General features: G+C 53.6%; 1 protein-coding gene across 1 annotated transcript in view; it reads right to left on the reverse strand.

Annotated features, from left to right (window-relative positions):
- The window catches only part of Csmd1 (CUB and Sushi multiple domains 1), an 874507-nt gene that overhangs the window by 256768 nt on the left and 593210 nt on the right, over positions 1 to 24529 (reverse strand). Inside the window, 1 exon segment of the mRNA XM_048330750.1 lies at positions 22836 to 22913. Coding sequence (XP_048186707.1) covers positions 22836 to 22913 — 78 coding nt within the window.

Below are 24529 nucleotides of genomic sequence, written 5' to 3' on the forward strand. Positions count from 1 at the left end.
TAGCACCGCGAGCTGTAACACAGCACCTGCGTGGTCGAAGGGATGTGTGAATCTGGACAGGGAAATTCGAATATGAATATGAATATCATCTCCTTTAAGGTCTGCTTCCGTCTACGTCTTCACCTGCACATTCTTTTAACAAAATTTCCTTACGTGAAAGTCTTGACTTATAAATTCTTTTAACAAAATTACCCTAGATCATGAATTAAAAAAAATTGCTACAATTACATTTATTGCAACAGCAGAAGAACGGGAGTTATTCTAAAGCCCCTACCCAAAAGAATAAATTAGTTATGGTATCGTTTTACACAAAGAAATCTCTTCGGCCATGAAGCAACATTTGGAGGAATGTTTGCCACTACAGAAAAGTAGTCACAATGTATGAAAGTGAACAAAACAGCTGATAATATTGAATCATATATGAAAGCAAATTATAGGCATATTGATGTAGAATAGCAGGGCTGCATGCCCAGATGGTAACTAGAATTTAATTTTTTTGAGCTGTGAAAACAACATAGATTTTATTAAGTATTTTTCTCATTTGCATTTTCCAATATTTTCCTACGCATGCATTGCTTTGTAATAAGAAATCACAATAATCATCTATTTTAATTCAAAAACTTAAAATCCTTGTTTGAAAATAAGGGCAAAATTGCATCTGTTAAGATAATAACCGTTTTCTTTTGAAATGTAAATAAAAGTCCTCTGGCTGACTGTGGAGATCCCAGGGAATCCGGGGCCATCGGAACGCTCGTTTCGGGGTACGCAGCAAGGCTGTGCTGCGAGCAGGTAGGAGGCGGGGGCGGGGAGGAATGCGGGCCCCTGGCTCCAGGAGGGCTCCGCAGACGGCGGGCCCCGCCTCCTGTCAGGCCTTCCCCCTGCTGCCCTTAACCCTGGACCCCAGTCAGCGGAGGAGCCCAGGGGAGTCTGCACCTGCCGGAGGGGAGCCTCCTTCCTGACGCCCCCCCCAAGGGCTGGGAGTTTATACTTCAAGGGAGCAGCGTGTGACCCCCATTTCGGGGTGGGGCGGTAAGGAGGGTGGACAAGTCCATCACCACCTCAACCACGACAGTTCATCCTCTGTGGCTGCCCCGGTCACGAGTCGCCGGCCAGGCTTTCGGGGGACGCCGCACCCCCTCTCTGTTGGGGGCGGGAGGCTGGGCCTCCCTCTGCGCCGCCTGCAGAGTGGCCATGGTCCTGGGCATTGCAAATGGGGTGAAACGCCCCGTTTTTCTCGTTGTCGGGAACCTATTCCACAGGAATGCCAAGCGAGGCTAGGAACGGCAACGGGGCCCCGCTCGGCGGGGGGGGGGGGGTCCACCCCGCTTTGCAAGGAGTGACCCCGCCTTCATCGCAAGAACAGAAAACCCACGTCGTAAATGCGCATGCAGCGCATGCAGCTGCGTCACACGCCCGAGGCAGCGAGAGCCGCGCGGAACAGCGCAGCGCGGAACCAACACCTGAAACGCCTAAGCGCAGACGAGCCCGGAAGCCCGCAGGACGCCCGGCGCCCGCTCGGCGGGTGGACACGGGGCCTGCAGTCCCTGCTCTCGCACGGACGGGCGCGCTGGCTGGCTCTTCCCGGGCGGCTCGCGTGCACAACGGCCGGCGGCCAGGGCTCCGCGGGCACCGGGGGAGGGAGGGAGGGAGGGCCGGGCTCCGCGGGCACCGAGGGAGGGAGGGAGGGCTCCGCGGGCACCGGGGGAGGGAGGGAGGGAGGGCCGGGCTCCGCGGGCACCGGGGGAGGGAGGGAGGGCCGGGCTCCGCGGGCACCGGGGGGAGGGAGGGAGGGCAGGGCTCCGCGGGCACTGGGGGAGGGAGGGAGGGCCGGGCTCCGCGGGCACCGAGGGAGGGAGGGAGGGCCGGGCTCCGCGGGCACCGAGGGAGGGAGGGAGGGAGGGCCGGGCCCCGCGGGCACCGAGGGAGGGAGGGAGGGAGGGAGGGCCGGGCTCCTCGGGCACTGAGGGAGGGAGGGAGGGAGGGCCGGGCCCCGCGGGCACCGAGGGAGGGAGGGAGGTAGGGAGGGCCGGGCTCCGCGGGCACCGAGGGAGGGAGGCCTCGTCACCCACCAGGGCCTCGCCACCCACCAGGGCTGGGCCGGGCACGGCCAGCCAGGCTGCCCCTGACAGACACCCACGCTCCCCACCAGCAGGCCCCATCAGCCCTCCCTGACGGAGACGCCGATCATTCTGGAAGCATCTAATCATCCCACTCGCAGCCCTGGGTGTCGGGTGCCCGGCCCCCACTCAGCCTCTCTTTCCACTGACTCCCCAATCCCACACAGTCGAGTCTGCCTGCGGTCACCCCCCCCCCGTTAGCACCCCAGCCGTGGCCGTGGCTTGCATTGCCTTAGCCCCCCGCACCCCCTCCCCCCGTGGTGCCCGCCGGGTCTCCGTCTGTCCTCGTCTCGCCCATCAGAAGGACTCAACAGCCCAACAGCTGGGGGGGGGGGCGCTGCCAAGGGAGCCCCTGCTCCCCGCGGGGCCACGTAGCATGCGGGGGCCACCGCCTCGCAGGAGCCACGGCAGATCCGTGAGGCAGCCGCACCACCTCTCCTCCGCGGACCCGCGGGACCGGCCCCAGGCCCTCCCCGCACAGGGCGCCTTCAATCACGCTGACTGACCCTCGGGGTCCCGGGGGGCGGCGCTTCCTCCCGCCTCCGCCAAGCCCGTTTCACGGTGACAGCCGCAGTTGGCCGTGAGCCGTCCAGCGTGGCCCGGCTCACCGACGGACGGGAGCTGGAGGGCTCTGGACTCGGGCTGCAGGACCACGGACAGCGCGCGGGCAGAAGCCACCGTCCGCCACGCCTTCGGGCACACAGTGCTGCCAGTCCCTCATCTTACACACGCACGTGCACACACCCACACACACCCACAGCCTCCTTCTCCACAGCACATTAGTCTACACTTCCTGTTGGACTGAAATGTGCATGAACTATAGTTCACAGGGAACAATTTAAAACAACATTGTCGGCCAAAAAGTCTAGCTACAAATGGAAGGATGTGCAAGATGATATGATGCGCGGTAGAGCTTGAAAAGACACCAGCATCGGACGTCCGAGTGAAAGCTTAGGTTGTGCTTTTGCTTCGCGGAGGCTGGACAGGGACGTCTGTTGTTGTGGACGGAGTGGATGAGGGCTGGACAGGGACGTCTGTTGTGGACCCCACCCCTGGGAGACCCCGTGGGGAACCATTAGGGGTACCTCGGGATCCTGCAGGCACCGATGGACTCTTGGCCTGGAGCTGATTACAAGGGTGATCTGGGGGGGGCAGGGGGTCTCCCAGAAGCATCACAGTGCCCTGAACCCAGCAGCACCCCTGTGCCCACGTGACCCCGCCAAACACCCCTCTGGTGCGGCTGGGACGGAGGGCGGGCGCCGACCTTCCAGCCGAGGCGTGAGGGTGGCCTGCACCTGAGCTCACGCCGCTCCTGTGGGGTCCCCTGCCCTCGATGGGCCGCGGGGGCCAGGTGGAGGACAGCAAAGCCATCCATCAACCGGGATCCGGAGCTCCTGAGGGCCGCTGCCCTTCCTTTAACTAGCTCATCTAATTCCAAACTAAGAATGTAGGCCTCACCCCCCAGCCACCAAGCTCATGACCTTTCTCTTCAGCATCCTCCTGGAGGCCATAGCATTTGTTTGCCAAAATACCAATTCATTCAAGATTGTCTGCGACTTCCAGGTTTTGCTTGCTACAAAGGGAGGCAGGGAGAGGGGGCCGGGGTCTGGGACAGCAGTCCCTCCTCCTGCTCCTCCTCCCCTGTCCCGTCTCCCTCCTCTCCCTCCCCCTCCTCCTCCCCCTCCCCCTGTCTCCCTCCTCCCTCTCCCCCTCCTCCCCTTCCTCCTCCTCCTCCCCCTCCCCCCTGTCTCCCTCCTCCCCCTCCCCCCTCCTCCTGCTCCCTCCTCCTCCCCCTCCCCCTGTCTCCCTCCTTCTGCTCCTCCTCCCCCTCCCCCTGTCTCCCTCCTCCCCTTCCTCCTCCCCATCCTCCTGCTCCCCCTCCTCCTGCTCCCTCTCCTCCTCCTCCCCCCTCCTCCTCCTGCTCCCCTTCTCCTCTCCCCCCTTCTCCTCCTGCTCCCCCTCCTCCTCTCCCTCTCCTCTCCTCCCCCTCCTCCTCCTGCTCCCCCTTCTCCTCTCCCCCTTCTCCTCCTGCTCCCCCTCCTCCTCTCCCTCTCCTCCTCCTCCTCTCCCTCTCCTCCTCCTCCTCCCCCTCCTCCCATTCAAACATTTTTTTTTCCCAAAACCATTGCTCTCATCTTGCCTACAGCTAATTTGACAGTGGTTTTCATTTTTAGCTAATTTTGATAGCCACAATAAATCTCTTTTGGAAGCTATATTTTCAGTTCCTATAACATTTCATTAAGTTACTTAAGTATAATGAGAAACTACACTGCCATAAGTAGGTTAGGCATAAACACACAGCTGCTTGGAGGAACATGCAGTACACCTGCTGACAGCCCGGCCCTCCAGGGGCCAGTGAGGACCCGCGGGGGGGAGAGCCCAGCCCAGCAGGGGCCAGCGAGGGACCCCGGGGGGGGCGGAGAGCCCAGCAGGGGCCAGCGAGGACCCCGGGGAGGGGGAGAGCCCAGCCCAGCAGGGGCCAGCGAGGACCTCGGGGGGGGGGGGGAGAGCCCACCAGGGGCCAGCGAGGACCCCGGGGTGGGGAGAGCCCACCAGGAGCCAGCGAGAACCCCGGGGGGGGTAGAGCCCAGCAGGGGTCAGCGAGAACCCCGGGGGGGGGGGAGGAGAGCCCAGCCCCACCAGGGGCCAGCGAGAACCCCCGGGGGGGGGAGGAGAGCCCAGCCCCACCAGGGGCCAGCGAGAACCCCGGGGGGGGGGAGAGCCCAGCAGGGGCCAGCGAGGACCCTGGGGAGGGGGAGAGCCCACCAGGGGCCAGCGAGAACCCCGGGGGGGGTGGAGAGCCCAGCAGGGGCCAGTGAGGACCCCCGGGGGGGGGCGGAGAGCCCAGCAGGGGCCAGCGAGGACCCCGGGGAGGGGGAGAGCCCAGCCTAGCAGGGGCCAGCGAGGACCTCGGGGGGGGGGGGGGAGAGCCCAGCCCCAGCAGGAGTCAGCGAGGACCCCAGAGGGGTGGGGAGAGCCCGGCCCACCAGGGGCCAGCGAGGACCCCGGGGGGAGCACCGACCTTGGAGATGACCCACTCACGCCAGCCAGGGCCCCCAGGGTGAACACCGCCCACCACGAGCCTCGGGCAGTAGCAACACTGAAGACGACAGACTGGAAAGGTGACTGAGCGGATTCTGCACTGTACAGAAAAGCAGATGCTCTTTATTCGCTGTCCGGGGACATCCGCACGCGGGACAGACTCCCTCAGAAGGAACTACGGCCTTAGGGGGCAAGAAGTGTGGGCTCTGATCCCCCAGAAGAAGGCAGAGTGTTCAGGGGTTTTAGAGATGGACTTGGGGACCATTTGAACGGAGCCAGAACAGAAGTCAGTCCCTCTGAGAGGCCTGAGGAAGGAAACCCTCAGAGCCACACTGAAGATTTACTTCAGGAAAAACAAACAACTAGAACTGAGAAGATCTTGGAGGCCTCCCCTACTCACGACTGTACAACAATTCCCCTGCCGAAAGAAGCAATTTTATCTAGACATGTCACCAGAAGAAGCATTCTGCTTTCCTGCAATTCAAATTCAGGATTCAAATGATTTTCACTGACAATCCAAAATGGATCTTCAGACAGTGGATCCCCTAAACTTACATACGCTATGCTCTTTAAATTTATGGGGCTGATTTTGTTTGCATTCTAGTCCTAGTGGAAACCGTGTCACGAACTTGCTCTAGTGTTTTCCTGACTGACAGTGCAGGCCGTGGTCCAAGCCACGCTGTGCTTCAAGGCCACCCTGGCTGTATGTGGAGCCCCGGCCTCGCCCTTGGGGAAGAGGGTCATCTCCAGAGGTCGGGTGGCCCTGCTCGCTGGGCTGTGACCCAGTGTAGAGCAGATGCTGACACCTTCTCACCAGTTCCTCGGAGCCTGAAGGGCTAGGTGTTTGTTTGCTGGTCTGGAAAATGCTGTGACTCTTTAAATGTCCTATCCTTTAAACCAGCATGCAATCTTCTCAGGAAGAGGAGAAGCCGGAGCAGTAAAAGGTGTGGAAGATGTTGGCCTTGGGCTAGAATAACAGGCCCGGACATGTGTTTAGGGAGGGGAGAATAAGCCTGCCTTTGGACTTCCACAGGACTGGCTTGCTGCGGGGTGGGTGGGTTTGGCGAGCGTTGGATAGATGCTACTCCACCCAGCTCTCTGGAGCCTGGGGTGGGGGGATCACCAGAGACGGGGACCTGGAGAAGAGCCTGGGCAGCGAGGTGAGACCCCACTGCAACCAATAAACCAAGGAAACAACAGCAGCTCTGCGGTGCTGGTTTTTCTGGGCACCGACGCGCGGCCGCAGGTGCTTGGCGGTAGAGTGTTTCCGCATGGCCGCCGCGGAAGGCCTGCTCCTGGCCTGGCCCTTCATCCTGCCTCGGGGGGGGGGGGGGCTCAGCCAAAGCAGGGAAGGAGAAGCGCGGCAAGTCGGATGGATAATGACGGCGGCGAGGAGTCCGTCCAAGCCCGGGCTGCCGGCCCTGGCTGCACACGGGTTCTAGGCCCTGTGCCCGCCAGCCACAACTTGACTGTCTCTGCCTGAGCAGCTGGAGCCGTCCTCAGGCTCGCTTCCATCGCCCGCCGTGCAACCTGGGGGGACAGACAGGCCAGCAAGGGACGCCACCCCCCCCCCCCGCCCTGTACCCCCGGAGCCCCGCTCTCTCCAAATGCACGCATTGCACGTCAGGACCAGGGAGCTATCTACTCCCTCCCTCTCAAGAAGCTTCCAGATAAACGGAACTGGATGTCGCTGACCACTGGGCATTCTCCTCAACATTATTTCCGACATCACGAGCCTTACACGAGCTTCCTAGCTTCACATTTTGTGTGAGGTGCTGCAAAACCAAACGTGTGAGAAAAAAGGGGAGAAAAAAGTTTGTGACATCAAGAAGCTATTCCTTTCAGGGAACGTTGAATGCTATTTTGGGCTCAAAAATTAAATCTGTGGTTTTTCCTGCTGCTGCCAACTGAGTTGGCATCTTCTCAAAGTCAGCACGACGGATGTGTCTGCAGTTGGCACGCGCCACGCTTCCTCCCGTTCTATTCTCTCCTCCCTGACCTCTCTTCTCACGGAAGCCTGTGCGCCTCCTCTTGGCTCTGCCCGTCCCTGGCTCTGCGGAGACGGCTCTCGGCACCACGCTGACCGCCCCGCCTGCGGGCCGCAGCCCGGGCCTCCCCTCGTTCCCACTCCCACTCCGGGGCGTCACACACGGAGGAACTCGGGGGTCTTAAGCAGCATGTTCCCACTTGCCAGGAAAGACAGCATGTTTTCCAATCCAAGGCATTCTGGAAGTTCACTACGTCCCAGCTACCACTAAGAAACGAGTTGTATACTGTAACTGCAGTCATAGTTAGAAGAGACACAATCCGTCAGCTGTGAGCTGCTAACCCCGGCGCCCTGTGCACACAGCACACACCTGGAGAGGCCCTCGGGCTGGGCCAACAGACGTGCAAAGGCTTTCTGCGTGCTCTGCATCGGTTCTGCTGAAGGGGTCTTCTTCACCCCCATTTCCTTTCCTGTTCCTCTTGCGCTTTTTTTTTATTCTACTTTATCTTTGTCTACTAAAACAAACCCAGTGGTAAACTTTAAAAGCGCGCGAGAGAGAGAGAGAGAGACTTTAAATTAATACACAGAGAAACGGTTGCATTAAAAAGAAAAGGCATGGGCTGGAAATATGGCCTAGTGGCAAGAGTGCTTGCCTTGTATACATGAAGCCCTGGGTTTGATTCGCAAGCACTACATATATAGAGAACGGCCAAAAGTGGTGCTATGGCTCAAGTGGCAGAGTGCTGGCCTTGAGCAAAAAGAAGCCAGGGACAGTGCTCAGGCCCCAAGTTCAAGGCCCAGGACTGGCAAAATAAAATAAAATAAAATAAAGATGTCTGGAAATCAGAAAGTCTTTGTAGCTCTGAAAATAGATCTCTTAAATATATATATATAAAAAGAAAAGAAAAGGCTTATTCCAACACAATCCCCCTGGAAGCGCTGTATTTCCCACGGTTGCCATGGTGACCCCCTTCACTCCAGTTATAACACTTTCAAATATTTTGACCAACGTACCCTACACTAAGTGAAATAAATTTTAATTTAATGAGCTTGGCTCGGAGTCCTTCCAAACAATGGGAAATATATTGCTATGTAATAGCAAGGGCTTTTCTGAAGGGTGTTTCTATGAGTGACGGAAGGGACGCATTGACCCGGAAGAGGACTCGGGCCCACCCCAGACCACCTGGAAGGCAGAGTCGGGAGGGTGGACCGCTTGATGCCGGCCCCGGGGATGGGTCTCCCTCATGGCCACCCGCGCCGGCCGCTTCCGTCTGCAGAGTGGTTGGCGGCGCGGGGCGCTGCCGAGGGTCACGAGACGTGTGCGGAGCTGGTCATGAGTAAACGACCAGGTATGGGTTAGGAAGACATTTCCGATCGCTCTTGAACGGCCCCTTGGTAGGAATCAGATGAGTCCGTGTGGAGATGGCGCTGGGAGGAGGTCGGCACCCAGTCACGTGTGTGGGACTAAACCAGCAAAGAAGGCCCGAGGCGCGCGGTTCTCCAGACTCCTCGCCCCCGGAACAGCGGCCGAGGCGACGGCCCAGCGGAGGGCGATTCCAGCCAGAGCGCGGGCGGGGTGGGCACCTGGGGAGAAACGCTTTCACGTCCCACGAGTCCCGGGGCGCAGCTGGGTCTCCCCCTCGGACGAGGGGCCCTTCCGTGATGATCAGCCCGGTGCTTGGGAGCGGGCCCGCGCCCTGCCCTCTCCCAGGGGGCCCCGGCGCAGGGCGCGCACACCTGACCCCCCCACAGTGAGCGGGGGAAATGTTCACGGGGCGAGCCCCTCGCCTTACACCCCAGCACAAGGCCCCCTGCGGGGCAGGATCACTGCAGTCTAGCCCGGGACACCCAGGGAGCGGTGCCAGGGGGGCAAGGCTCGCCCCACGGGTCCTGTGCCACCAGTAAGAGAGAACGCTCTAGAAACCTCTGTCTTGCTCTTCATCCAGAAGGAAGATTTTTAAGATGATGCGAAACGATGGGTTTCAAAATACTCGAAAGCGGCTTTGATTTCTTAATTGTGTGGGGCCCACAATAACGGATCGCAAATTGACAAATCATTGCAAACATCACATCTCAGACACCGCGACCTCAAGTACCCTACGTCATACATCCGTGAAGTCGCTGAGCAGAGGCCACTGAAGTCAAGGAGGTGGTGGTGTTGTTGTTTTTAAATTGAAAACCATCCTGGTGATGATTACTGTTGTTATTACCACTTTTAAGGCAAGTAAACAAACATTCCTCATAATTCACACCAACCTTGCTTCAGCTGTCTTGCATTATTTTATTTTTGGATGGGGAGTTTCCACACAGACTGACTGCCTGTGGATAAGAGGAGAACAGTGCCTGCCTGCCCCCTCCCTCCCTCCCCACCTCCCTCCCTCCCTCCCTCCCAGAGGGCTCCCTCTTGTCCTGTCAGTGACTCCTCCACAACATCGCCAGGAGCTGTTGATTCCAGCGGGGCATGGCGCCTCTCCCCTCTTCTGTCTAAAGCGCCGCTGTCTGGCTAGAGGGAATTGGGCGTGCAAACCCCACCATCCCTGAGGGCCTCCTCCAAAAAGAGGAGCCGTTAGCATGGTGCGCACCAGGGGATTGTTTTACAGAAGAAGAAAAATGAAGTATTTTAACTGTCCTTGTTGAGCGTCACGCGCATGATGTGTCCTCTGCAGGGTGGTGCTGAAATCCCCCTGCCATGATGTCACCCCATTCCTCATGAGACGCAGAGGACCCTGGGCTCTGCCACAGGCCCAGAGCCTGAGGTCACAGCCCAGTCCCAGGCCTCTTAGCCTGAGGTCGCAGTGCAGTCCAGGCCTCTTAGCCTGAGGTCACAGCCCAGTCCAGGCCCAGAGCCTGAGGTCACAGCGCAGTCCAGGCCTCTTAGCCTGAGGTCGCAGTGCAGTCCAGGCCCAGAGCCTGAGGTCACAGCGCAGTCCAGCGCCAGAGCCTGAGGTCACAGCGCAGTCCAGGCCCAGAGCCTGAGGTCACAGCGCAGTCCAGGCCCAGAGCCTGAGGTCACAGCGCAGTCCAGGCCCAGAGCCCGAGGGTCACAGCACAGTCCAGGCCCAGGGCCTGAGGGCCACAGCCCAGTCCAGGCCTCTTAGCCTGAGGGTCGCAGCCCAGTCCAGGCCCAGAGCCTGAGGGTCACAGCTCAGTCCAGGCCCAGAGCCTGAGGTCACAGCGCAGTCCAGGCCCAGAGCCTGAGGTCACAGCGCAGTCCAGGCCCAGAGCCTGAGGTCACAGCCCAGTCCAGGCCCAGAGCCTGAGGTCACAGCCCAGTCCAGGCCCAGAGCCTGAGGTCACAGCCCAGTCCAGGCCCAGGGCCTGAGGTCACAGCCCAGTCCAGGCCCAGGGCCTGAGGTCACAGCCCAGTCCAGGCCCAGGGCCTGAGGTCACAGCCCAGTCCAGGCCCAGAGCCTGAGGTCACAGCGCAGTCCAGGCCCAGAGCCTGAGGTCACAGCGCAGTCCAGGCCTCTTAGCCTGAGGTCACAGCCCAGTCCAGGCCCAGGGCCTGAGGTCACAGCCCAGTCCAGGCCCAGAGCCCGAGGGGTCACAAGCACAGTCCAGGCCTCTTAGCCTGAGGTCACAGCCCAGTCCAGGCCCAGGGCCTGAGGTCACAGCCCAGTCCAGGCCTCTTAGCCTGAGGGTCACAGCCCAGTCCAGGCCCAGAGCCTGAGGGTCACAGCCCAGTCCAGGCCCAGGGCCTGAGGTCACAGCCCAGTCCAGGCCCAGAGCCTGAGGTCACAGCCCAGTCCAGGCCCAGAGCCCGAGGGTCACAGCACAGTCCAGGCCCAGGGCCTGAGGGCCACAGCCCAGTCCAGGCCTCCACTTTGAATTTCATTTTCTTCCAGCCGAAGCACTCTACTCTGACTTTTCTTCAGGGCCACTGCAAAATGCTTTGCCAATAATCTTAAGATGCAAAAGACATCCATGAATTTTATCCGTTGGCTCATGTTTAGCTAATGCTATTTATTGATTTAAAGTGACTATTGGCAGACTGCATTTTATCAAATTTAGGAAGAGGTAATATTTGCTTCATGAGAATTAAAAGCATGACTTAGACTTCTGAGAATATATTCGGATATATGATAGACTTACACTAGATGCACGCAACTTTCCTATTTTTGTCTAGTGTGGCTTATTCTAAATATGGAAAAGGAACCGCTCTAAAAATGCACATACTTTGTCATCTGAACTGCACGTCAGTGCTTCGTATTCTTACTTAGCTATCTATTTCAGAGTTATCCTTGCTTGTGCAATTACGAACATACAGGTTCCCTTAAGAGGAGATAAACGCAGCTCCTGATGCCAAAGGAAGTGACAGAGAATCCCCTCACCCTGCTCTGAGCAAGACCCGGGGCCTGGTCTTGATCCGCAGAACACAGCGACCCCCAACCTCTCTACCAGGGCTGGGAGGGAACGCGGGGGAAGGAAGATGGGGCGACGCTGATCCAGACGCAGTGCACTCGCAAGCCGACAGGTTGAATCAAATTCCCTTCGTATAGCTTTGTAAAGATAATAAAAAAAGGTAATTTTCAGAAAGAGATCCTGAACAGGGGGAGAATACGATGCCATGGAAAACAGAAAGCAGAGCCCAACCTGCAAACAAAAGCCAAGTGACCGCCTTGGGACCCGGTGTGTTGGGGAACTCGTTCCAGGTCAGGCCAGCTGTGTTAGCAGGATAACTCGACACGCCGGGTTCATCAGAGAAAACGCGGCGGTGGACCCGCGTGGCGATCATGTTGATCGTTGTTCCGGCGACATTGAGACGGGTTGATACAACCTGATCCTGAGTTACAAGGGAAAGCCATTGCTCTTGTTTTATACCCCCCCCAAAATAGCAAGTATGAGACACGGTCGCTCCCGGGCTAATGGCACCCGATACGCTGGATTTAATGGACTCAGCGGGGTAATTGTCTTTCCCACGCTAGAAATTCCCTGAGTCTTTATTACACATCATCAAATTACCATTGGACGTTCAGCTTGGGCTACTTTCTACCAAATGAGAGCGCGGCCCACCCATTCGCAGGATGGGCCGCGGGGTAATGGGGTCCCCGAGGCGCCCTGCAGCGGGCCTTCCCCCCGGGGAGGGCCCGAAGCTAGAGGCTAGGAACTCGCTGGCCCTTCCGGAAAACCATTCGCTCGACCGGCCCGGCGGAGAGTTAGGAGCACGGCACTGCCGACGACGCTGTTCATTACTTCGAATTAAAGAGACTCAGTGCAAATGAGTAGGGCGAGATCACAGAGAACTTACCCGTGCTTCCAGCAGAGAGGGCAGGGCGGGTTCCTGCAGAGCAGCGAGACCTTGGCCTCAACTCAGGAGGACGCGGCCAGGCTGAGGGGGCGGGGGGGGGGGGGGGGGGGGGGGGGGAGGGGAGGGGAGGGGGGCCAGTATCTTCCACACACACCAAGGGAAGCGAGTTCCAGGGTGTATTGGCCATGAGTATGGATAGGAGCAGTTCAGCCGGAGGGGGCGGTGGCCCTAAAATGATTATTTTGTCAATTAAGAAGACATTAGGAGAGAGTGTGAACCTAATCTAATTAAATCCTTACACATATAGAAATACCTCAAAGAAGCCCATTGCTTTGTAGAATTAGTAAGCACCAAGGAAGAATGTGATAGGTAAAGACTTCTGCAGGGTGGAAGAAGTCAGCCGTAAAGGCCATCTGTGGGGACATAAAATGTGCTGGATGGGGAAGTGTATAGAAATAAGGAAATCTGTGCTCTTTTAGTTCTAGACGTAAGCAGGTGGGGCGTGGTAGGTAAAGGCAACAGGTACTTGGAAAGGAGGGAGGGGGCTGGAGGCATGGCTCAGGCGGTAGAACAGCTGCCGAGCAAGTGCCAGACCCCGGGACCAATCCCCAATACCGCAGAACAAACCAATGAGAACATCCGACTGAGAACATCCGACGCCCCTCCAGGCAGAGCATCTGATCCTGTCCTCTGTAAAGGAGTTCAGTATAAGGAAACCAGGGAACCCTTGATCTCTTATCTAATCGCTCTGCAATTATTGCCTCTTCTATTTTGAAATGGGATACAGCAGAGGTATGGAGGGATTTTTAAATGTGCTCTCGTAAATGCCAATGGTGTCGAATCATCTAGCATATTTAGAAAGGAAAAAAATCCAGTATCATACAGATGTGCCCTGCATGCAAATATCATTGCTATAGTTATTGGCTGGCTTGCTTGTTTACTTACTTTCTTCTTCTAGAGCTGGGGCTGGAACCCAAATGCTCATCCCTGCCTGCTGAGCTCCCCCAGCCCAGGCATCCACATTTAAATGCTAATCGACAACAGAAGTCAGACAAATGACATGCCCAGGAGCCTTTGTTTCCTGGTGTGAGATGAAGATGGCAACTCAGCCTCAGAAGGACTACTTTTTTTTTTTTTTATAATTTGTGTAAAACTTTGATACAGTGCAAGGACTTAATAAATATAGTTTCAAGTATTTGTAATATTTGCTCTTTGTACAATGAAATAATGGGAAAAAGCCACTTAAGAAAAACATACAAATGCTAGATAGGCCACAAGAAAGAGATAAGATTGAAAAAAGATGTCCCCAGTCCAATTTCGGCTTCATCCCTAATTTACAAAATCTTTAAATTTACAAGGCTCTTGTTGAAACTGAAGCGTGATTCAGGTCCCAACATGCGGGGATATCTACGGACGTCTAGAAGGCACTAGTAATTATAAGGAAAATCACAAACGGATTGATAGAACATTATAAAGAGACAAAACAGTCCAATCAGAGGTAAAGGTCAATTCACTGGAAGAAACATTGTCCTTCCAACAGGTGACAGTGGGTCAACCACATGTAAAAACAATCTAGACACAGACCTGTGCCTGCAAAGACTTCCAGAGAATACAAAGGCCATTAACCCACTTAAGACTGTACAGAATCAATGACCTCAACCCAAAATCCTGGGGGGGGGGGAGAACAAATAAGCAGAACTTGCTCAAATGTTTCTGCATGCTAAACCTTACTTTAATGGCCTATGTAGTTAATCATCTTCCCAGACCAAACACTGAAGTAGGAAGAATGAGAAATAAGGCTGGTTTTATCTTATGGTAATTAGAATTTATCAGATACAGAAGAGACAATAATAGGATATTTGCTCCCTTGTTCCCCAGCAGATGAAAGGAAATTATTATTTTGCAGTTTGATAGTTCTAGGGAAATCTTTCATATGTTTTACAAAGGACGTGGAGACAGATTTTGACTTGTTATTTGCATTGTGTAAAAATAGAGTATGTTATTTGCATTGAGTATAAATAGAAATGAAAGTTCTTTATCACTGACACCAAGTTTGCATGTACCACTGTAAGGTAAATAGCATGCAATACAAAAGTGCAAGTGGGCTTAGTATATTCCAGGTAATTGAGAAGTGTATTCTAGCATATCATGCCCTGATGTAAGTAGAACGAGGGTTGGTGGGAAGGTATGATAGTAGCCAAAGCTTTGCACTTCTTCAATTCATAATAACATTTCTATATATCACAAAAATTACTTCTGTACTTTTTGCATAGTGTGCACATTAAATGCATTTGCTACTCTGATTATTTTCAAATCAAATAAGAATGGTGTACAAATCACCTATTCAAAAAGCATCATCAAATATCGAAGATTGTTATTTTTTTATCAGAAACCCATGGAGACCCATGGAAACCTGGGAGAACAGTTTTTTCCTTCCAGAAGCTGTGTGGATTTCCTTGGAGGAGTGGGAGTGGTTGGAAATTCTGTAGTATAACCAAACAAGTCATAATTTCCCAAGAAATGCAATGAGAGTATCTTATTTGGACGGTCTAGGGTTTATGCTACTTTATATGCATTTCAAATTGGTAGTTGAGATTACAAATAGGCAATGTAAACACATACATTGAACTCCTTGCAAAAATGACAATAATAATCATATTGTGCAGTGCTTTCCAAGCATGGCATTTTCCATCTTTCATAAAGTCAACCAATGACCTTTTGTTTCACTCTTAGGGGACGTCTTTAAGCAAGACTTGCTCTTCTTCTACCGTGGAGAACTTCCCTCTGTCTGTTTTCTTTAGTGGGAATCAGGCAAACTCATTGAAATCAAGAGATATGACTGAGTAAATGCTATATCAAATAATCATTCACTGAAATTAAATTATTTCATCTAGCATGCTACTTATTTTTGAGACACTCGTTTTTAAAGATGAGTACTTTTGAAAGTTTTAAATCATCAGAATTCCTGGTGATTAATACGTTTTCAGATCATGACTGTAACCCTCAGAACTCAAGAAGGTATGCTCTGAGAATCTAGGTTCAGAGGTAACCCCAGCGGGAAAGACTGTGAGGCTCCCATCTTTTATTAGCCCCCCCAAAAAGCCAGAGGCAGAGCTGAGGTGCAGGTGGTTAAGGGACAGCTCCCCTGGCCTGACATCGAGCCCAATCCTGGCACAAATATTAAACTGAACCACAACAATAAGAACATGCAGACTGTTTCTATTGTTTCACACTACATTTCCACAATATAAAAGATCCCCTTATTTCTAGACTGTAGAGCCTATTTGAATTGCATGAAAATATAGCTATGCGAGAGAACACCCCATCAACTGGCTTACATTCTACAGACAGCTCTGTGAGCTGTCATTTTTAGGACCCTCAACAGAAACAGCCCATGATCCAGCAGGATTTGGCTGGATTTGACCGGATTTGAGTGCCTGTGGCCAGGGTACTTTCTCACTTGGGGAAGATATCAGTCAGCAATTTCTCTTAATATCACACGTGTCTAGTAGCCAAATACTTGAACATTCTGCTTCTAAGACCAACCAGGTCTACTGTGCTTTAAGACTGAAGTCAGCAAAATCAGAATTTTTTTTTTCTTCCAAAGGCCTTTCGAAGACTATGAAAAGGAACCTGCACACTGGGAGAAAATATCTGTGCACCACATTTCTGACAAACGACTTGTGTCTACAATCGATAAAGAATGCTCACAACTTCACAAGGAAAAGCAATCCAGACAGAGAGCCTCCCCACAATATGAATAACCCTGTCACCGAGAAGCTCCACACAGGAGAGTGAGCCCCCAAGCAGGTCTTCCACCTGGATAAGGAGATGAAGTTAGGCCTAGAACAATACTAAGACATCACGACCCACCTATCAGAATTGCTGAAGCGGAAAATGATGGCGGAGAACACAAATCCAGGTACTTTATTACGCGCGCGTGCGTGTACACACACACACACAGTAGGAAGGTAAAATGGTAGACTGTGCTAATTTCTTACATGTACAATTATGCACTCGATTATCATGTGACCCAGCAATTAAACAATTAGACCTCTATCAAAACGAAGAGAAAACTCACATTCATGCAAAAGTGTGTTCACAAATATCATCATCATCGGTAATAATTTCCACAAAATGGACCCAAACAGGATAGATTTTAATGGGTCCACAACTAAACAAGCATGGTGTACCCATACTTGGGCTGCTTTGTAACCAAAGATGAAAGGATGAAAGCAGGCATCGGTGGCTCCCGCCAATAATCCTAACTACTCAGGAGGCTGACGTCTGAGGATCACAGTTCAAGGCCAGCCTGGACAAGGAAGTTCAAGAGTTTCTTCGCTTCAACTAAGCACCAAAAATGTTGGAAGTGGAGGTGTGTGCACACACGCGTAAGTGCTCAAGAGAGGATTTGCCAGTCTGACGTGGTCACCGACGGGTGTGTCGTTGTACTGGGGGGGGGGGGGGGGAAGTGACACTGCTGAGAGCTAACGTGTGCGGTGAGCACCAGCTTCTGCTTCACAACTTCCCGAAGCGAGGAGAGGTCTCCCCTCTTCCCTGACTCTAAGTCAGGCCCCGCCCACGCTGCGGGCTACACCCCGGTCCTGCTAACCGAAGGTAGGTGACCGGCACGGCCACCAGTGGGGAACGCTGGCTTTCCCACCCCAAACCTCCCACGGAGCGAGGGGCGGGAACCGAGTGTGAGAGAACTGGTTTCCACCCGGGAAGTGGAGCTTAGCTTTGATTGTGTAGTGCACTTCCAGGAATGACAGTAATTGGAAAATATTTTCCATTTTGTGTTTATACCATTAATATAGTCTAAACAAAGTGATGATACTTAAGAGATATGTATTATTTTCAGTTTCCCATGTTCAAATGCATATGCCTCGATTTTTAAATCTCTCTTTCCTTTTCCTTTTTTTTCTTTTTGCAGCACCGTGGTTGAACTCAGCGCCTTGAGCTTGCTAAGCAGATACTCTCACCTGTGCCAAACCTCCAACCCCCATCTGTCTTTAAACCCACAACAATTACTTAGTCCCCTTTTGTGTGAATTGGAAAGATGGAATTTAGTTGGTAAAGCAACCAAATGGCTATTTAGTCTAGTCTTTAGTTTGACTGAACTTACTCCTTAACAGAAAGATGACCCTACAGCCTGATTTGATCACCCAGTGCAGACACAAGCATTATTTCTACTGGAGGCACATCAAAGTCCAAAAATGTTGAAAGCATTCCAGAGCTTTGGATTCTTCCTTATTCAATTATACGGGAAGATTAAGTTAGATTGTTTTATACAATTTGATAAAAGCACACAGAGAATGCTGAGCTTCTGAGAAGCAAGCCATGCAGTGACTTAGCACTCCAGACTTCCTGAAGTCTGTCCCCTCCCTAGGCCGCGTCCCCATGAATTCTTTAGAATAAAGAGGGTGCAATCTCTAGTGGTCTTTGCAAAGTAAATTAACCCCCTCAGTTAATCAGTTAGTCTCTGTGATCATGTGCTGAAACCACTTGCAACACGTTTTACTTTCAGCTGAGGCTGAGGCTCGGTCGGTGCGATCACCTGTAATCTACTCGGGCCTGCACCCCGCATGCTGAGCTTTAGCAGATCGCCTCTTCTTGCACAGTGGCTGGAACTCCAGTGCTCCACTCAGTTTGGGGTGAAGATGATCCTTGCCCCGGCTATATCTACGCACCAGTTCTCTCTTCAGCAAGATTTTCTGTAACATTTTAGATGGTATTTCAGCTCCCACGGTGACAAAAGCCTATTTAGAAACGGCATAATTTACTAACCTGATTTGTGAAATTTTTTCCTATACAATCTGGGATCTCCATGCTATACAGCGATGAATCTTTATTGTAAAGCAAGGCTCTCTTAACAATCACAAAGCTCCCTGTTACTACATTTCATAGAACAAAGTAGATTGGGGAAATGGTCATTTTTGTTTTATGAAACCTTTGCAGAACTGTTAGAGGTTAACAGAACTATTGGTTTGTTTTTGTTTTTTTCCTCCTGTGAGAACCTGCATCAAAGCAAATCAGGAGCGTTCTGGCTTGGCAAACCGGTGCATGCAAGGCAGATGAGCATCGTCTGCAGCTGGGTGGCACGTCCTGTAGTCTGCTGTCGCTCAGCTAAATCGCAGTTGTGACAGTCCCTAAAATGAGTCCTAGTGAGGAAGATTTCCCAGCTCTTAATAAAGAGCTCCGTGCCTTGAACTCTACGGCTATGGAACAAAATTTGGCTTCCGTAGGTGGGGAAAGCAAATTGTGACAATTATTGGACATTATTCACGAGGGGACTAATAGAAGAAGACTGGTGTTTGGAGAATTTACAGCCTGACAGCATGCCATCTGAAACGGCGTCCAGATGACGTTTCAGAGCAAACGCTAACGGCGGGGTCCTTGGCGGGGCGCTGTGTGGGCTGTGGGCCGGATCCTGTCCTGTCGTCGGGGGCCCCTGGTGGGAAGGGCCCACCTCCCCCTCGCCCCAGGCCTCAGGTCCAGCTCCGGATCGGGGTGCTTGCAGGAGAGGCCGCCAGGTATCAGCAGACAGAGCCGTGGGTGGGCCAGGCTTGCGGAACGCACACAGACGTCGGCGGAGAGCTGACCAACGGTTGCAGCCTCATCCACAGTGGGAAGGGGCAGAGAAGGAGCCAGGGCTCTTCTGGAAAGATCACTTCAGACTGAGGAGAGACTGCGAGGGGCACGTGTGTCCTTGGAAATGCTCAGGAGCCTGCCCCGCAGCCCGAAGACCTCGGTCCCGGGTGGGAAGATGCAGGAAGGGTTGCCGTCTGTTGTAGTGCCAGTCTGGGGGCTTGAACTGAGGGCCTGCCCCTCCCCCGGGGGGCAGCGGATGAGGAAGGTGGCAGTCAGGAGTAAAGTCAGCACAAGAAACACCCCCGCCTCATTCTACATCAGATGTGGAAGCCCATCAAACAGCAGCGCAAAGGAGGGAAACCATCAGGAGGGTCGCCTTTCCCGGGTCCCCTGGCGCTCCGCTTCTGACAGTTCACTGTTTGTTTGTTCTCTTCCCCTTAGCCTCTGCCGGCCTCACCGTCCATCAAGAGGAGATTGACTCTGTGGTCTATCCTGGACAAACCCCATTGCTGGGAGAGGCGAAATTCCAAGCTGCCCCAGAGGCAGGACGTGACGTAAGATGTCAGATTAAACCCTATTTATTCTTTTAGCAAACGAGGGGGCGCGCACCGAGGAAGTATTGCCTACTTTGTGGCGAAGAACCGCCCTAGTGGATTGCTGGGGTGCAAGCCGAGCCAGGCTGGCCAGGTTGAGAAGTCCGAGGTCACTCCGGTGTGTAAAGCAGTTGAGACTCTGCCTTGCAGAGGGGCTATAAATGAAACAATGGGTTTTTTTAAATCCACCCTTCTGCATAATGATGTCTGTGGCAAAAAAAAAAAAAAAAAGCCAGAGGCAAATGGAACCACTGAGTGCCACTACAAAGACAATGCATGATCAATTGTTCTTCATTAGCAGGAATGCCTGTATGGGAACTTGGAATGAATATTATTTTGCCTCAAGTATGTTTTCCAAGGTAGAAAAAAATTGATTACCCATAGAAAGGGCAAGGAAGCAAACAGCAAGTAGGTAAATGAGAGAGAACTAGGGGGCAATTTTTCCACACTATCCAGTTGTCATTTTCCCCAAGGGTTTATAAGACAATGCATCATAGTGCTCAATTTCCTTGCATTTAAAAATGCAACTTTATATTAAGTAATGATCCCGAATCCACTTTCCTGCCCTGCTAGGTGTAAACAGTTGTAACTAAGTGTTCAATACCCAGCCTGCACTGTCGATTCGTCCCCGTGAGTTACGGCAGATCAATAGTGCATTTGTAAAGTCATTTGTGTTTAACTTTAAAAAAAAATCTCCAGCTCACAAATAACAACTAAGGCTTGACTTCATTCTCTCCGGTATGGATATTTATATTCGTGAGCCTAAAGGGCTCTGATAATCTAGCCTGGGCCCCCACCGGGAAGGCTGCTGCGATGGCACGCTGCCCAGGAGAGCGCCGGGAAAAGGAGCAGGAGCAGTGGCATGTACTCTTGTCAGCGGCTGACATTGCCGGCAGGTGCCTGGCCCTGGCGCTCCCGCTTTCTCTGGTGTCGGGAGCCCGGGCTCCATTCCTGCCAGGTGCTGGCTCCTTCATCAATGAACCCCGCTCCTCAGCCAGCCCAGGCCTGCCCGCCACCGCGGGTGGGACCAAGCTATGGCCAGGGGAGTCCTTGGGAAAGAGACGAAAGGAACCTAAACAAACAGAGCAGCACGGAAGCTAGGGGCTGCAGCGGCTGTCAGCCCGCGGGGAGCTTCTTTGGAATACTCTGCCAGGCTTCTCCAAAGCCCCGAGTTCGAGCCTGCTCACCGTGCTGCAAGGTCAGCACGCAGGCTCGCCTGCAGATGGCCCAGCGCTATGGACTCCGAGGTCTCGTGGAGGGGCGGAAAACCTACGTAACCAAAGTTAATTGGATGTTGAGGAAAAGAAAAGGCCCAGGTGAAGGCCCAGGTGTTCCGCAGTGGAGGATCAAGAATGAAATCACAACGGCAGCCTCAGCAATCCACTCAGCCAGTGAGAAGAGCAACATGAAGACAGAGCTCCTGCTCCAAGCCCGCACTCTCTGGCTCTTCCTCTCTCTCTCTTTCTCTCTAGCTCCCTCGCTCTCCCTCCTCCCCCCTCCCCCGTACATTCTCATCAAGACAGTGAAGAAGTCTTGCATAGCTAAAAGGGAAGACTGGCCTCTCAGGTGTCCCCGTGTTTGGGTGACCCGACAGGGCCGGGCTCAAACCATCAGCCATGAGATGGGGAACGGCAGGACTGGGGCGCTTCGTTCCTCGTCTCCTACGGAGTCAGACCCTGTGCTTTGCACAGTTGTCTGGCTGCTGACATTGATCACACTTTCTTCCCCTGTGGGAAGCGTTCCTCCTGGGCGGGACCCACCACCACAGCACAGACTGGAACAGCAATCGACATCATCCTGGCTTCTCTAACGGACAAGCCCGTGAAACGGATTGCTGCTTTAATTACACAGATGACACTTAGGCCTGAGCAAGGTAGATACTTTTATAGCCACTGAGCCTTCGCTTCTCCATGCAAATCCCATGTTCTGTCCTCGGTGAAAAGCTTCATTTGATTTTCACAGCGACACCTTCTACAGAAGTCACCTACTTTATTTATTATACGGCTGATTTAGAAGCCCCCCGTTTTCCTCAATTCTCTGTAAGTCTCCTTTAACGACTAGACCCCAGTGCCTTACACCAAACAGCTGAGTACTATTTGGGCGCGGTACGGATCCCTTTCCAACACCGCATCAATCTCTTATATACTCTTCAATTCCTGTCCAGATACGGCAGAAGAGAACGCACGTACCCCGTGAGCAAGCCTGGTGTAATGTCTCCCCAAGATGAACTTGACATCTGAGGGATCCGATACCAGACTTGGCATTCAGTTAATGAAAACGACGCCCAAGATTACAGGGGCCACGGTGAACTTCAGGTCAGGATTTTCAATCACAAAAAGTGATTTTCAAAGTTATCACAATACGGTATCCACCACTCTACCGAGCATCTTTGATCTATGACTTGACAGCAAAAATCCCTAGTTTTATAAACAAAGGCCCCTTTTCTCTTTTCACTGTATTTTAGTCCATTTTCATCTGGAGGACACTGGTGGTGAGACTCAAGCAGAAAAAGCAGCAAAGCATTCACAGAATAATGTTGGAAGGAGGCAAAGCTCAGGATGAGGGTTGAGTTAGTTAGATTTCGGGGGACCCAGACTGACACCACGCTGCCTCCCCGAGGCTGCAGGGGGGCCCTGGCCCCACCAGTGGACGTGGGAGCCCTAGAATAAGGTTGAGAAGGCACAGCGAGACCAGTCGGTGTGGTTCCTACTCCTGGGGAGAAGCCGGCTGCTCAAGTCCATGAATAGTCGGCTGGCTCTGCGGGGCAGGGCCGGCCGCAGGGCTGCCGCCATGGTCAGGCCCGAGCCTTCTCCTGGGAGGACCGCACACCGCGCTGCGGTGGACGATCAAAACACCTCACAGGCGGAGCAAGAGGCCCGATTCCTACTGTGCAGAGTTCTCTCTGGTGTCAGTCGGGGCTGGGGGCGGGGGGGGATGAACCGGGATGGAGCCTGGCTGAGATCAAGACCTCGAGATAAGAGCAGGGCCCAAGTGTTCTTGTCCTGTGAGAAACTGGATGATTTACCCCAAGACTGGAGAGGACAGCCAGTGGCACACTGGAGCTACACTTAGGATATTTTCCCCCAACATCAGGTTACTGAGTCTTCTTTCTCCCAGGAACACGTTAAAAATAGAGAAGTAGGAGCCGAAGTAAAAATAGCCCCTTACAGAATTACATCTCTTGAACTGCCCTGCTCACTCTTGCTTCCCTCTGTAATAGACAAATCCATCCTCGTCTAGAAGGAAAGTGGACTTACAGACAGAGTTTTTACGACTGCTGTCCTTGCTGGGTAGCATCTTGACTCCTCTTGACTTCAATTCAATCGCCTTTTTCACTGAAAGAAAGGAAAAACATAAAGCCATTAGCGGGTAACCCTTGGAGATGATAAGAGAGTGCTTTAATCTTCAGCTCAACCTTCCCCGGCTGCAGAAGGCTGGGAGCCTTCCCTGTGGTCAAAGGGACAACACCGGGGAAGTCACGGAGCCAGCAAATAATTAACACGTGGGTGTCCGGCGCAGAAGCACCGGCCCTGGCAGCTGAGTCACAGGCTAAGAGGACAGGGTGTCCAGGTTTCCCAACATGGCGGCACCTGTTCGTCACAAGGAAGAGGAAGAAGCGCTACCGCTCACTAGCAGTGTGCCTCCACGCACAGGCACCTTGTACTCTCAGCTTCTGCACAGTGAGGCTGCCATTCATTCATTCACTCCTTCACGTATGTATTCATCGAATCGCTTTCAGCTGGTGGAAGGCCACGTTGTCCACAACTCTGAGCAAACCTCAGACGCCCCCCGGGCCTTCCAGCATTTTCCCACCTGCAGGCAATACCAACGGCATCTGTGACGCCGCCTTGCGAGGCCGGCTTTCGTATTTTCATCATCACATCGGTGCATTCATCTTCTGGATACCGGGAATGGCGTTCGTCCAGAGCTCTACTCTGTGAACCCCACCTCCAAGCCCCTGTGTTTCAGGTAAGAGCCTCCCTCACTTTGCAGACTTCGGATCCTCTCTGATCTCCACCTCCCGTGGAGGTGGGGGTTACAGGGAGCCCGCCGCACCTGAATTTTAGTTGGCACATTGAGACAAATATCTTGGCTTGCTAGCGCCAATAAAACTGGAAGTGTGCAGAAGTAGATATATGCGCTTAAGAAGTAAAAATACACAACAGGAGGGGAGCGGGAGGAAGGGGTAGAGGTTCCTGAGCTGCAGGCTGAGCTAGGGCAGCTTTTCTCACCTTCCCTGACACCTGTGGGCCCAGAGGCTGGCTGGCTGGCTCTTTGGAGAGGAGGCGGGACAGGAAGCACTGCCAGGCTGGCCCTCATTGGCCAGCCTTCAGTGCATTGCTTTTCATTAGCTCCCCAAGCAAGCCTGCGGGAGCTGAGGCCTGGGCAGAGGCTGTGCTTCTGTCCCTCCCAGAGGCTTTTGGGGCACGGCCCCCCCTGGGTTCCAGGGCCCTGGAGGGGCTGGGGTCTGCTCACCCCACTCCTGAGAGCACAGGGCTGTAGCCTCCTCCGGGGAAAGCAAAGCAGCTCTGCCCCAGGGCGAAGCTGAACTCAGGGGGGAAGGAAACTCTGTCTGTAGCCTTGGCCTAATGCCATTCAAGGACCACCCCTCTGCCAGGAAGACGGAACCGAAGAGTACGACAGCCCACGGTCACTGACTTCAGAGGAAAGGCCGGGCTGTCCATACACCTCGTTTCTCTTTTCTTTCTGAGTGACTAGAACTGAAGAGGATTACCTGCCCTGTCACGGCTCTTATTTAAAAAACAATAATGGAAATAAAAGATTTTAAATTCCAGGGGAAAAGGCAGTTTCCTTGAACAGCTGGGAACTGCTTGCTGCCTGTAAGGCTTTGATGGAGAACACATGCTAGAGGGAGGGAGGGAGGGAGGGAGGGAGGGAGCTCGCGGGAGAGGATGCTTCAGGAGGCTGGGAAGTGACTTAGCTACAGCTG

The sequence above is a fragment of the Perognathus longimembris genome, chromosome 21 (genome assembly GCF_023159225.1).
Source record: "Perognathus longimembris pacificus isolate PPM17 chromosome 21, ASM2315922v1, whole genome shotgun sequence".
In the NCBI taxonomy this organism is placed as follows: Eukaryota; Metazoa; Chordata; class Mammalia; order Rodentia; family Heteromyidae; genus Perognathus; species Perognathus longimembris.